Source organism: Entelurus aequoreus, linkage group LG05 (genome assembly GCF_033978785.1).
Source record: "Entelurus aequoreus isolate RoL-2023_Sb linkage group LG05, RoL_Eaeq_v1.1, whole genome shotgun sequence".
NCBI classification, from domain to species: domain Eukaryota; kingdom Metazoa; phylum Chordata; class Actinopteri; order Syngnathiformes; family Syngnathidae; genus Entelurus; species Entelurus aequoreus.
In genome coordinates, this window is record NC_084735.1 from 85,590,618 (window position 1) to 85,605,562 (window position 14,945).

General features: G+C 39.7%; 1 protein-coding gene across 6 annotated transcripts in view; it reads right to left on the reverse strand.

Annotated features, from left to right (window-relative positions):
* Positions 1-14,945, reverse strand: part of LOC133651183 (transcription elongation regulator 1-like) — a 41,418-nt gene that overhangs the window by 5,571 nt on the left and 20,902 nt on the right. For 4 of the 6 annotated variants that reach the window (XM_062049178.1, XM_062049177.1, XM_062049181.1 and 1 more), the window contains exons 6-18: positions 14,200-14,259; positions 13,523-13,723; positions 11,463-11,569; positions 11,303-11,391; positions 10,896-11,216; positions 7,394-7,529; positions 7,212-7,301; positions 7,019-7,137; positions 2,248-2,398; positions 2,026-2,190; positions 461-643; positions 221-400; positions 76-159 (exon numbers count right to left, since the gene is read on the reverse strand). In XM_062049178.1, coding sequence (XP_061905162.1) covers positions 76-159; positions 221-400; positions 461-643; positions 2,026-2,190; positions 2,248-2,398; positions 7,019-7,137; positions 7,212-7,301; positions 7,394-7,529; positions 10,896-11,216; positions 11,303-11,391; positions 11,463-11,569; positions 13,523-13,723; positions 14,200-14,259 — 1,886 coding nt within the window. The remainder of the gene's footprint in view (positions 1-75; positions 160-220; positions 401-460; positions 644-2,025; positions 2,191-2,247; positions 2,399-7,018; positions 7,138-7,211; positions 7,302-7,393; positions 7,530-10,895; positions 11,217-11,302; positions 11,392-11,462; positions 11,570-13,522; positions 13,724-14,199; positions 14,260-14,945) is intronic. The other 2 variants (XM_062049182.1, XM_062049183.1) reach the window with 2 other exon arrangements.

Here is a 14,945-nt window from a genome sequence, read left to right on the forward strand (position 1 = left end):
AGGAGAATACAAAGGGAAGATGAGGAGAACATGATGATGCTGTCATGGTGGAGTGACGAGTGAGGGTGGTCTTACTCTGTCGCTGGAGGAGAACTTGATACATCGAGGGTCCTCCTTGATGACCTTCTTGACTTCCTTCCAGGTGGTGGTGAGCGTGATCTAGAAGACAGACATACCACGATGGCACCCTGCTGTGTTTTAGTGCTCGTTCCAAACTCACCATGGTGGTCTCGTCCAGCAGCTGCCTGAAGTGTTCCTTCTTCTTCTTGGTCAGCGCCTCCACGTGCTCGTTGAACAGCTTCTCCTTCTCCTCCCGCTCCAACAACGAGGCCGACTCCCAGCGGTGGTCCTTGCGCAGGTTCCTCCGCGTGTCCGACCACATGACGTCCGAGGAGCGCACCTGAGGGAGCAGGACGTGTGAGCGTGGCGGGCGCTGGGCGGCCACCGAGAAGGTCCTCACCATGTCCGACATGAGAGCTTTGAAGTGCTGGATGGCTTCTTCTCGCTTGTGCTGCTCTCTCTCTCGGTCGATCTCCTTGGTCTGCTCCGATCGGGCCTTCTGGACCTCGCGCTCGCGCTCCCTCAGGCTGGCCTCGATACGAGCCTGGCGCTCCAGCTCGCGCTCCTTGTCCAGGTCCAGATTCTGCAGGAGATCAGGCCATTATTAGTAGGACAAAGATGCAGTTATTAGTAGGACACAGCTGCAGTGGGAACTAGGGATGATGTTCGAAATCGGTTCTCCCGGTTGTTCGATAAGAAAAGAACCGATTCAATGGACTCGAATCCCTTTTTGAGAACCGGTTTCCGTTATCGAGGCCACTATAGTTAAGAAAAGGAGTTGGTTCTTTATTCGAATCCCTTCCCACGTACAGGAAATGCCCTGTGGTACCTGCAATGTGTTGCCCACTTGATTGTAGACTCTTACTGACACCTTGTGGCGATATGAAAATACTAGTTTGGGCACTTCCGGGTTGAGACAATTGAGAAGTAGACAAGTTGTGTTAGCTCTTGCAAGCCTTGGAAAAGATAAGTCTGTAAGTACACTGATTAACTTGTTTATGTAACTCAATATTAAGGTGGAAAGTGTTTAAGTTTTATACTAAGATGTTTATTGAAAAACGATTTTTGTGCACTGTTTCAATGGCTGTTTTGAGGACTTAAAATGGCTGCCAGTCGTATATTTCCACCATCGAAATAATTTCAACACAGAAGTATTTGTTTGATGATAGTACTGTATATTTGTGTGAAGCTAATATTTACATATTGTGTATTACGTTTCAGTATGTTAATTGAATCACAAAGCTTATACATTTGTCATTGTGTGTATTTCAGTTTAAAAAATAAAATAAAAAACAGTCCAGTGCAAGACAAAAGTAAAGATAGGAAAAGACAAAGCAAGATCAACAACAATAAAGAGCCTAAATGGATTCATCTGCTTTGGATTGTTTGTTAGCTGTCTGCCAAGCTGTATAAACTCAACACGTATAGTGAGGGCAGAACAGGCAATATGCAATTATTGCCAGGCTTCGCTCTCATGTAAGGGGGGAAGAATTGTTGATTGATGACTGTGTGTCATAGTGTGTGTAGTTAGTATGTTCCAATAGCAGCAGAAGTGCACTTTTTGGAGAGCTGTGCTATTTTCAATTTTCTGCCCAAGGGACTGATTTTATTTAACACTATATTATTATTTATACACCTATAGTGATCACAGACTCAGGTTGTTTTTGTGTTACTGTATATATTTGTTTTTCTGAAAAATCCCACTTAATATACTTTGGGTAACAACATTCAATATTTATTTATTTTATTTTTTTAGGGGGGTAACAGTCCATATTTATTTATTTATTTGATTTGATTTTTTTCTTATAAAATAAAAGTGAGCTTTTGTTAAACCAAATATTGTGTTTTTTTTCCCATATACAATCGATAAGGAATCGGTTCGATAAGAGGATTCGATAATGGGCTCGAACTCGATAATTTCTTATCAAACATCATCCTTAGTGGGTACACATGCCGGCGAGTGACCTTAGCCTGCTTCTCCAGGTATTGCTTGAAGAGTTCCCCTCGGAGGGCGGAGCTCTCCACGGCCTTGTACCGCGGGTCCGTCTCCATCCTCTCCTTCACTTTGCTCCAGCGCTGGCCTCCTTCCACGTGCTGGTCGCTGAGGAGCTCAAAGAAGTCCAGCCTCACCTGCAAGAGGAGAACGTCAGCTGGACGGTGGGCGCGGGGGGGTGTTGTCCACCTGACCTTCTCTCCTCTGGACTTGGAGTCCTCCTTGTCCCGCTTCTTTAAGGCGCTCATGAACTCCACAAAGATGGCTTCCCTGTCCTTCATCTTGTCGATGCTCTTGAACCGGGGGTCTCGGCTGTGTTTGACGGCAAACTCGCTGAAGGTGGTCCTGTTCAGACATGGGGCAACATACTTGACACGTGTGTGTGTGTGCGCGTGTGTTCTTGTATTTCTACCCTTCTTGAGACATCAACAAGGAAAAGTAGCTTCCATATGAGGAGGTGTGAACAAGTTAGGACATAAAAAATGGTCTCAATACGAAAAACCATTGCATAGAATGTAGAATGTCTCATTTGCACCCCTGGTGGTGAAATCTATCAAAATGATGGTGGTCCCAAAAAGGAGGGATTTTTCAAATTGACTATGTCGGTTTTAAAAGTGCTCCCCCTTTGGCCAACATATGTAATAAAAAGTGTGTGTAAGAAATTGAAATGCGCCCCCTTTGGCCAAAATTCAAAAATATTAATAAATATGTACATAGAGACACACTGTAATAACTAAGTACAAAATGAAGATTAAAAACCAATTACAGACAAAAATTCCCCACCCCAAATTTTTTTAAATAATACTTACATTTTTTATATTTGCATAGTATGTATCAGAGGTGTGGACTCGAGTCACATGACTTGGACTCGAGTCAGACTCGAGTCATGAATTTGATGACTTTAGACTCGACTTGACAAAATGTAAAGAGACTTGCAACTCGACTTAGACTTTAACATCAATGACTTGTGACTTCACTTGGACTTGAGGCTTTTGACTTGACATGACTTGCTACTTTCCCCAAAACCCAAACCTTAAAAAGTTATTTGGGAGCGCTCCGTATCTTTCATTTTATACGTCTGTGTCTATAAGGGTGTGTGCTGCTTGTCAGCTAGTGTGCTGTCAGTACAACAGCCAATCAAATTAAATCTACGTTGTTTTCATCACACAGCTCTCATCCAATCCAATTGCAGGACAACCACCGAACATGAGTTGTCAAACAATGCGGCAGTGAGAAACAATTATGCCAAAGTTGGTTTCGTTCGGGTATAAAAACTACGACTTGGTCAACAAAAAACAAATTGCCGTATGCAAATCACGCAGTTCGAATATTACAGACGGAGACGCAACAACTTCCAACTTCGTTCGACATTTGAAGTTGCACAAAGAAGGGTAAGTTTTGAATGTAAGATAACGTTTATTGGCTAAGTAACGTGACTTTTATTTGCTGTGTAGTTAAATCAGTGAGGCTGTAAACTCACTGCTAACGTTATAACCATAGACATCTTATAAGGGTACGCAGCATTGAGCGCTACTGCCTACTGGCGCAGACGAGACGCGGAGCCGCCATCTTGGAGTGGTGATCCGCTCCACTCAGTGCAATTCATTTGGCAGGAGCAATGAACTGTCAGCAAATTTAATTCATCTTACCTCACTGAATACCACTGATTTTCACGCGTTTTTTTTGTCATACGTGTAGCTATGATAACGGACACATGTTTTGGCGTTTTTAATTATTCATAGTTTGCTTAACAGTAATATAATATTCTTATACGCTTTAAATGACCAGACGTCCGAGATCAAAACTGGGAATATAATCCCAGAGAAGGGGGAAAAAAACGGTCAGCTATTTTTAAGTTAAAGAAACAATATGATTAGATTATATATACATGCGTATATCCTACATAAACAATGTATGAATACATTAGATATCTATATATTTTAGGGACCTATAGACTGTAACTCTGTTGCTGCAGCAGCAGAGAGTTTATTCTGTCTTGACACTTTGTATTGATATTTTGTATTACATTCTTCCCTTAAATGATAATGTTTACAGTGATTGTTTTATATCTATTTTTTATGTATGTCGCTTTGGATAAAAGCGTCTGCCAAATACTTAAACATATATAAACACCTGAAAGTCTTTATATCAGCTAAAACCACCAATCTGTTTCACTGGATTCAGAATAAAACCAAATGCTGTTTTACCCAACAATGTTACTATTTGAATATTGTTACTTGAAGACTTATTCCTGGTTACAATTATACTGTTAAGAAAGTATTGTCTTATACTTTGCCTAAAATGAGAATGCATCATAATCAGTGGCGGCTGGTGAATTTTGTTTTAGGTGGGGCTGAAAGTTTGTAAACCAAACCCCTGTAGGGGTGTCATCCTCCCCCAGAAGATTTCTTTGTGATTCTCACATACAAACATTGAAGATCTTTGCTCCTTCTCAACTTTGTGGTAATGTTATTTTCATAAAATACAACCAATAGTATGTTAATGTTTGTTTTTGCAAATGTGTTTATCCTGTAAAGGAATGAGTTAAATGTTTAAAATTGTTTAAACTATTAAAATGACTGGTTAATAGTGCTATTATGAATTGCAATGTCAGCACCATTTTTTTTCCTGCAATTTCAAATGCACTTGTTTTAATAAATAAATACAGCGTTTTAAAAGCATACACAATCTGTGTAAAAATATTAGTCTGTGGTTAAAAGGACTTGAAAGGACTCGAAACTCAAAATGCAGGACTTGGGACTTGACTTGAGACTTTCTAGTCTTGACTTTGGACTTGACTCGGGACTTGCCTGTCTTGACTCGGGACTTGACTCGAGACTTGAGGGCAAAGACTTGAGACTTACTTGTGACTTGCAAAGCAATGACTTGGTCCCACCTCTGGTATGTATATAATATTAATGTTGTAAATACAAATCTTTATATATCTAGAAAGGGTGGTCCTAAAGAGGTTGGCATTTTTCGGAGGTCTCAAGAAGGAAACAAATACAATAATGTGTGTGTGTGTGTTCTTGTATTTCTACCCTTCTTGAGACATCAACAAGGAAAAGTACCTTCCATATGAGGACCGGTGAACAAGTTAGGACATAAATCATGGTCCCAATACAGAAAACCATTGCATAGAATAGAGAATGTCTCATTAGCACCCCTGGTGGTGAAATCTATCAAAAATGATGGTGGTCCCAAAAAGGAGGGATTTTTCAAATTGACTGTGTCGGTTTTAAAAGTGCTCCCCCTGTGGCCAACGTATAAAATAATAAGGGTGTGTAAAAATTTGAAGTGCTCCCCCTCTGGTCAACATATGTAATAACAAGTGTGTGTAAGAAATTGAAATGCGCCCCCTTTGGCCAAAATTCAAAAATATTAATAAATATGTATATAGAGACACACTGTAATAACTAAGTACAAAATGAAGATTAAAAACCAATTACAAACAAAAATTCCCCACCCCAATTTTTTTTTAATAATACTTACATTTTTCATATTTGCATAGTATGTATATAATATTAATGTTGTAAATACAAATCTTTATATATCTAGAAAGGGTGGTCCTAAAGAGGTTGGCATTTTTCAGAGGTCTCAAGAAGGAAACAAATACAATAATGTGTGCGTGTGTGTTCTTGTATTTCTACCCTTCTTGAAACATCAAGGAAAAGTACCTTCCATATGAGGACCGGTGAACAAGTTAGGACAAAAATCATGGTCCCAATACAGAAAACCATTGCATAGAATAGATAATGTCTCATTAGCACCCCTGGTGGTGAAATCTATCAAAAATGATGGTGGTCCCAAAAAGGAGGGATTTTTCAAATTGACTGTGTCGGTTTTAAAAGTGCTCCCCCTCTGGCCAACGTATAAAATAATAAGGGTGTGTAAAAATTTGAAGTGCTCCCCCCTCTGGTCAAGAGGGGGGAATTGAAATTGAAATGTGCCCCCTTTGGCCAAAATTAATTAAAAAATATGTATATAGAGACATACTGTAATAACTTAACGTGAATAATGAAGATTAAAAACCAATCACAAAAAAAAATAATAATAAAAAATTACTAAAAGCTTACCTTTTTTATATTTACATAGTATGTATATATTATTCTTGTTGTAAATACAAATCTTTATATATCTAGAAAGGGTGGTCCTAAAGAGGCGGGCATTTTTTTGGAGGTCTCAAGAAGGTAATTAATACATGTGTGTGAGTGTGTTCTTGTATTTCTACCCTTCTTGAGACATCAACAAGGAAAAGTACCTTCCATATGAGGACCGGTGAACAAGTTAGGACCCAAATCATGGTCCCAAGACGAAAAACCATTGCATCTAATAGAGAATGTCTCATTTGCACACCTAGTTGGTGAAATCTATCAAAATTATGGTGGTCCCTAAAAATAGGAATTTTTCAAATTGACTGTGTGTCGGTTTTAAAAGTGCTCCCCCTCTGGTCAACATATGAAATAACAAGTGTGTGTAAAAATTTGAAGTGTTCCGCCTCTGGTCAACATATGAAATAACAAGTGTGCGTAAAAGTGTGAAGTGCTCCCCCTCTGCCTAACATATGTAATAAGTGTGTGTAAGAAATTGAAATGCGCCCCCTTTGACCAAAATGTATTTTAAAAAATAAAAATAAATATGTATATTGAGACATACTGTAATAACGAAGTAAATATTGATCCATCCATCCATTTTCTACCGTTTGTCCCTTTCGGGGTCACAGGGGGGCTGGAGCTTGTCTCAGCTTGATTCGTAATGAAGATTAAAAACCAATTACAAACAAAGATTAACTAAAAGCTTAGCTTTTTTTAATATTTGCATAGTATGTATATATTATTAATGTTGTAAATACAAATCTTTATATATCTAGAAAGGGTGGTCCTAAAGAGGTAGGCATTTTTTCGGAGGTCTTAAGAAAGTGACAAATACAAGAAGGTGTGTGTGTGTGAGAGACAAGAGCATCACCTGGCCGTCAGCCTGGCCTCCTCCATCATCCTCCTGAACTCGTCTTTGGCCTGCATCAGCTTGCTCTTCTTCTCCTTCCTCTCCTCCTCCGCCCGCGTCTTCACGTACTGGTCGTACACCTACAAGCCCACAGAACCGCTTTAGAGCCACGCCCGCGTTTTGCGTGGGCGCGCAAAAAGCACGAGAGGAGGACCTGTTTGCGCTCCTTGGGGTTGAGCAGAAGGTAACGAGGGTCAAACACGATCTTATGAAGCTCCTTGTCCCACGTGGAGAAAGCGGACACCTGCACACACAGACGTGCAATAATTACATGCTGGCACGAAACATTTTCGAAAGGGACAAGAAAAAAAGAAGTGAAATGAAATAAAGGAATACCCCTCGCTCCAGCAGCATGTCCTTGAATTGGGTCATGCGGGCCTCAAGCGGCACCACTGCTCGCTCTTTGGCGGCTCTTAGCTCCGCCTCCATCACGGCTTCCTTCTCAGAGTCTGCTTCCTTCCCGTCGTCCTTCCTGTGTAGCAAACAGACACGTGTCAAAATGTAAAGATTGACACCGATATCAGCATTTTTTTTTTTTTAATCAGTCGTTTATTTTTTCCCCAACTACAACAGAACGACATGAACAGATCCAATATGTACTCACGATACCAAAACTTTTTATTAAAAAAACCCAAAACTAGTGAAGTACCATTTTTTTCGGACTATAAGTATAAGTATAAGTACAAGTCGCACCGGCCGAAAATGCATAATAAAGAAGGAAAAAAAACATATATAAGTCGCACTGGAGTATAAGTCGCATTTTTCGGGGAAATGTATTTGATAAAACCCAACACCAAGAAAAGACATTTGAAAGGCAATTTAAAATAAATAAATAATAGTGAACAACAGGCTGAATAAGTGTACGTTATATGAGGCATAAATAACCAACTGGTATGTTAACGTAACATATTATGGTAAGAGTCATTCAAATAACTATAACATATAGAACATGCTATACGTTTACCAAACAATCTGTCACTCCTAATCGCTAAATCCCATGAAATCTTATACGTCTAGTCTCTTACGTGAATGAGATCAATAATATTATTTGATATTTTACGCTAATGTGTTAATAATTTCACACATAAGTCGCTCCTGAGTATAAGTCGCACCCCCGGCCAAACTATGAAAAAAACTGCGACTTATAGTCCGAAATATACGGCATATAAAACCTCAATGGAGTTGTTTGGATGTTTTTTTAGGGGCTTTATGGGCAGAATTGAACAGCACCCATAGGCTCCATTGTAAGCGGACTTTTGATTGCATTTATTTAATATTTAGAATGCATTAAAAAAATCCATGTCTTTTTATAATGATTGTGAACGATAGGCAAAATTCCCCCAAAAGTGCAGTTTCCCATTAAACTAACTAAATATACCAAGAAGCGTCTCTATTTTAAACTATTTGAATTTTTTAAATCAAACATCACATCAGCCATTTTTTAGATTAGCCAAGGAAGCGTTTTCTGTGAAAAGGTACAGTGTGCGCTCGGGATGTGAATCTTTGGGTGTCCCACGATTCGATTCAATATCGATTCTTGGGGTCACGATACGATTTAAAATCGATTTTTTTTTTTTCAATTCAACACGATTCTCGATTCAAAAACGATTTTTTCCCGATTCAAAAGGATTATCTATTCTTTCAATACATAGGATTTCAGCAAGATCTACCCCAGTCTGCTGACATGCAAGCAGAGTAGTAGATTTTTGTAAAAAGCTTTTATAATTGTAAAGGACAATGTTTTATCAACTGATTGCAATAATGTAAATTTGTTTGAACTAGTAAATGAACCAAAAATATGACTTATTTTATCTTTGTGAAAATATTGGACACAGTGTGTTGTCAAGCTTATGAGATGCGATGCAAGTGTAAGCCACTGTGACACTATTGTTCATTTTTTTATTTTTATAAATGTCTAATGATAATGTCAATGAGGGATTTTTAATCACTGCTATGTTGAAATTTTAACTAATATTGATACTGTTGTTGATAATATTCATTTTTGTTTTACTACTTTTGGTTTGTTCTGTGTCGTGTTTGTGTCTCCTATGGCGTCACATTAGTACCAAAAATCCAAGCGCGTAAAAACTGTTATCGCGCGCTGATTCTCCACTTCGTGCGCGCGCGCAACACCCTTTTGCGTGCGCGTGGTGCCTTTGTGCGCGCGCGCGCGGCGCCTTCTTGCGTGCGCGCTGTCTCGGTCTGTGCGCTGTCATGTTTCATTTTGGTACTTTGGGGGCGGGCATGCTTAGACCGCCCCTTCTTTCTGATTGGCTTTGAGCAATCAGAAGTATAGCAGGGCGGGTCATCGTCAATATGTATCAAGAATAATCTTAATCTTAATTTACGGAGGAAGAAGTGGATAAAAAAATGTTGGCTGAAAAAGAGGTAAGTTATTGAACTGGTTTGGAGTGATTGTAAGGGTACTATTACTAAAAATAATAATAATACATTTTTATTTATAAAGCACTTTTCATACATTTAAAATGCAGCTCAAAGTGCTTTACATAGTTAAATGTCTAGTCAATTGTCACACACACGACTAGGGATGATACTCGAAACCGGTTTTCCCGGTTTTTTGATAAGAAAAGAACCGAGTCCTCGGACTCAAATCCCTTTTTGAGAACCGGTACCCGTTATCGAGACCACTATAGTAAAGGAAAAGAGTTGATTCTTTATTCGAATCCCGTCCCGACCAGAAATGCTCCGTGGGACATCACAATAAATGACGTCACGTAGCTCAGTCATTAGGCGCAGATAGCGAAAGCAGGAAAACAATGGACGGGAAAAAGCGCTCCAAGGTGTAATAAAGTTCAAAACAAAAGCTATCATCCATCAAATAACTTTACTGAGAGATTTGAGCAGGGTAAAACACATGACGAACACTTTTACGACCAACCGGAAACATAGCAACCAGGCTAGCAACGCACCTCCTTTACGGCAGCTGTCGCAACGTTCTTAAAACAACCGCAGCACATACATATATATACAACATATCTCCCTTTTTTAACTTTTGTTTTTCTTTCCTTGTAAACGTTACAAAATCACACTGTAGATGTGTTGTTTGTCTAATTATAAATAATGCAGACGAGGCGTGTTGGCTGAGTTCTTGACGTTTACTTTCACAGCGTGGCAACATGCAACACTTTTCGGGGCTACCGCGCATGCTCGTAACTCCCGTTGCATGCTGGGTAGTGTAGTTGTTGTATTCTCTAGCTCATAACATTTTTCCCCCATAAAGAAATAATGTTAACTCAATAAAGTGTATTTCTTTTTTAGCTTTAACTTTTCATTTTTTAGCATTGTAACCACATTTGCAAACAACTTTTCTCTTCATAGAATGTTCTTTCAATAAAGAAATAAAGTGCAAAAATGTCAAAGCATCATAACAAACAGTTATGTTCCAATAGCAGCAGAAGTGCAGTTTTTGGAGAGCTGTATTATTTTCAGTTTTGTGCCCAAAGGACTGATTTTATTTAACACTATATTATTATTTATACACCTATAGTGATCACAGAGACAGGGTGTTTTTGTGTTACTGTATATATTTGTTTCTCTGAAAAATCCCACTTAATATACTTTGGGTAACAACAGTCAATATTTATTTATTTTATTTTATTAGGTGGGTAACAGTCAATATTTATTCATTAGATTTTATTTTTTTATTATATAATAAAAGTGAGCTTTTGTTAAACCAAATATTGTGTTTTTTTCCATATGCAACAACCTATCTGGACTCCATAAGAGAATCGATAAGGAATCGGTTCGATAAGAGGATTCGATAATAGGCTCGAACTCGATAATTCCTTATCAAACATCATCCCTACACACGACTCACTTTCTCTTTTTGGCTTTGCTATGTTCCTCGTCGTGCATGTCGTCAGCACCAATGGCGAGCTCATGGTCCTCCTTGTGGAAACCTGTACACATACACACACACACTCTTTTAATCACGTGTCCATCAAAGTGACAAAGTAGTGACGCGGCGGCGGCGTCACCTGTCTTCTTGCCGTCGTCCAGGCCTCTCTTATGCGGCGGCTCCTGGATGTGCTTGTCCACGTCGGTGCGGCCCACCAGCTCCTCGGGCCGGTCCCACATGGAGAGTCGCGTGGTGGGGTTGTAGAAGAAGACGCGGTCGTCACCTGTCCACACCACGCACCTGCAGCGACGCGCGCACACAGAAAAGAGGAGTAATGAGCTTTGCGCGGACGGGAGGTCGGCTCAGCAGTTTGCGAGCAAGCGCACCATGGCGTTCCCGGGATGGGGTTGGTGGCCACAGGTCTGGCTTTCTGTGCCGCCTTCTCTTCCTCTGTCATTTCTTCTTCTTTGCGCTCCTTCGTGAACAACACAAGCGTTGAATGTTGTAGAAATGTTGCGACAAGGCAGCAAATGTGATGCCTCCTACCTGTTTGTCGTTGTTCATGTTTATGATCTTTAAGTCTTCATCCTCCATCTCCATGGCTTCAGCTTCCTCCTGTGCAAGACGCTCTTTTACCCTCTCTGCTTCTTTTTCTGCACAAACACACACAATACAACAATAATAATTAGTATACAGTGGAAGCTCGATTTACGAACCCCTCTATTTGCAAAATTTTCGGTTTACTAACTTTTGGACTGCGCTAGGGTTGTACGGTATACCGGTATTGGTATAGTACCGCGATACTAATGAATCATATTCGGTACTATATTTTTTTCGTCATAAAAAAATACAATCATGTGTGCTTACGGACTGTATCCCTGCAGACTGTATTGATCTATATCAGGGGTCACCAACGCGGTGCCCGCGGGCACCAGGTAGCCCGTAAGGACCAGATGAGTAGCCCGCTGGCCTGTTCTAAAAATAGCTCAAATAGCAGCACTTACCAGTGAGCTGCCTCTATTTTTCAAATTGTATTTATTTACTAGCAAGCTGGTCTCGCTTTGCCCGACATTTTTAATTCTAAGAGAGACAAAACTCAAATAGAATTTGAAAATCCAAGAAAATATTTTAAAGACTTGGTCTTCACTTGTTTAAATAAATTCATACATTTTTTTTACTTTGCTTCTTATAACTTTCAGAAAGATAATTTTAGAGAAAAGACACAACCTTTTTTAAACACATATACCTTTTTACCTTTTAAATTCCTTCCTCTTCTTTCCTGACAATTTAAATCAATGTTCAGGTAAATTTATTTTTTTTATTGTAAAGAATAATAAATACATTTTAATTTAATTCTTCATTTTAGTTTCTGTTTTTTTGACGAAGAATATTTGTGAAATATTTCTTCAAACTTATTATGATTAAAATTCAAAACAATTATTCTGGCAAATCTAGAAAATCTGTAGAATCAAATTTAAATCTTATTTCAAAGTGTTTTGAATTTCTTTTAAAAATGTTATTCTGGAAAATATAGAAGAAATAATGATTTGTCTTTGTGAGAAATATAGCTTGGTCCAATTTGTTATATATTCTAACAAAGTGCAGATCGGATTTTAACCTATTTAAAACATGTCATCAAAATTCTAAAATTAATCTTAATCAGGAAAAATTACTAATGATGTTCCATAAATTATTTTTTAAATTTTTTCAAAAAGATTCGAATTAGCTAGTTTTTCTCTTCTTTTTTTCGGTTGAATTTTGAATTTTAAAGAGTCGAAGTTGAAGATAAACTATGTCTCAAAATTTAATTGTCATTTTTTTTTGTGTTTTCTCCTCTTTTAAACCGTTCAATTAAGTGTAAATATCATTAATTATTAATAATAACAGAGAGTTAAAGGTAAATTGAGCAAATTGGCTATTTCTGTCAATTTATTTAAGTGTGTATCAAACTGGTAGCCCTTCGCATTAATCAGTACCCAAGAAGTAGCTCTTGCTTTCAAAAAGGTTGCTGACCCCTGATCTATATTGATATATAATGTAGGAACCAGAAATATTAATAACAGAAAGAAAAAACCCTTTTGTGCGAATGAGTCCCGGAAGAGTTAGTGCTGCAAGGGTTTCTGGGTATTTGTTCTGTTGTGTTTATGTTGTGTTACGGTGCGGATGTTCTCCCGAAATGTGTTTGCCATTCTTGTTTGGTGTGGGTTCACAGTGTGGCGCATATTTGTAACAGTGTTAAAGTTGTTTATACACAACCCTCAGTGTGACCTGTATGGCTGTTGATCAAGTAGGCCTTGCATTCACTCGTGTGTGTGTGTGTAGAAGCCGCATATATTATGTGACTGGGCTGGCACGCTGTTTGTGACGACAGGTTGTAGAGAACGCTAAAGGCAGTGCCTTTAAGGCACGCCCCCTATAATGTTGTCCGGGTGGAAATCGGGAGAAATTCGGGAGAATGGTTGCCCCGGGAGACTTTCGGGAGGGGCACTGAAATTCGGGAGTCTCCCGGGAATATTGGGAGGTTGAAACCGATACCGCTAATTTCCGATATTACATTTTAAAGCATTTATCTCTAATGAAAACATGAAGTGTGTACTTGTACCCACCTCTCTCCAGCAGTGACATGGGCTTCTCCCAGGTGGACGCCAGCGTGCGATTGTTGTAGTAGTACGTCTTCCCGTCGGCCGTCTTGTACTCGGTCCACTCGGGGAGCTGTAGAGCTCCGGCCATGGAGGCGGAAGCGGCCGAGAGCGCCAGCTGAGGGTGCATCATTGAGACCAAAGGCGGGCCCATGCCGGGCAGCATTCCTGTGCAGAGGAGACGAAACACAAAGTTGATGGGGTTTTTTTTGTATTTTTTCCCCCACAACAACAGACATGTCCAGTCACATCCAATGATGATCGTATATTGCCTGGCAAAAACACAAAGAAATCCGAAAGAAACATACAAAGCAGTGAAGAGACACACACATTGCACATCCATGCTTCAACAACAGATCAGCGAGTGTAGAGCGACACGCCTTTTAACAGGTGGCCGAAATGTCTTTTTTGTGCCGCTCTTCACGCACACACACCGCTGCTGCTCTGCAGGGCGGCCGGTACGTAGAAACCGCCTAGAGAACGTCAGTAAACACTAAATGTCGTGGCTTGTGTGTCGATGCAGACTGTGTGTGCTGAAGGGAGACAGCGGATGGATCATTCAGCACCAAAAGACTGCTGTGGACATCAGACACTAACATGCCATCTAGTGGGCGACTGAGAGGCGAGCGGCCGGGTGTGTTTACCGTTGGCGCCGGGGCCCGCCTTTACACAGGGTGCGCCTACTATCTGCATCATTGCTACACCTGCAAGAACAACATACAAGCAAGCATGTGGTTGGACACAGCAGGACACTGGATACATCTGCTACCTCTGTGTGCGTGTGTGTGTTTCAGTCCCACTCTGACAGACTGGGCATCGGAGGTCAGGATATGGACTTCACACATTGTCCTCAGAGAAGAGTGAGACAGAAATAAGAGCAGCAAAGCAACACAATTTACCGTTTGCCAAAAGCAGTGATAGCAAATTAAAAGTACCACAAAGTACACTAAATGGGTCCTTCTGCTGTGTACCTATGCTATCACTGTGTGATGTATTTCATCTACACAGTACACACCTTCAGATTTATTCTGATGCAACAGTGGAACCTGTTAATGTTGACAGCTTGACGCCCCTAAGACTGACTGACACACGAGAGTGTAACCGAATCTGTAAATAGCCATCGCTTGCACATTTACTTGCGCCTGAGACGTAACGATATGACAATTTCATATCACAGTTATCGTGACAAAAATGATGACGGTTATCATTATTATTGTGGTATTGTTGAATGTGCTCAAAAAGTACGAGTACACACTGAAATCTTTTGACTAAGTACTTTTTTTTTTTTTAAATAACTAAAATAGAAACTCGGTAAGAAAAGCCACTGTTTTGTGTTTCTTATGCTTCACTGATAGTGTTTTAGTCTTAATGTTTTATATTTTTTATAGGC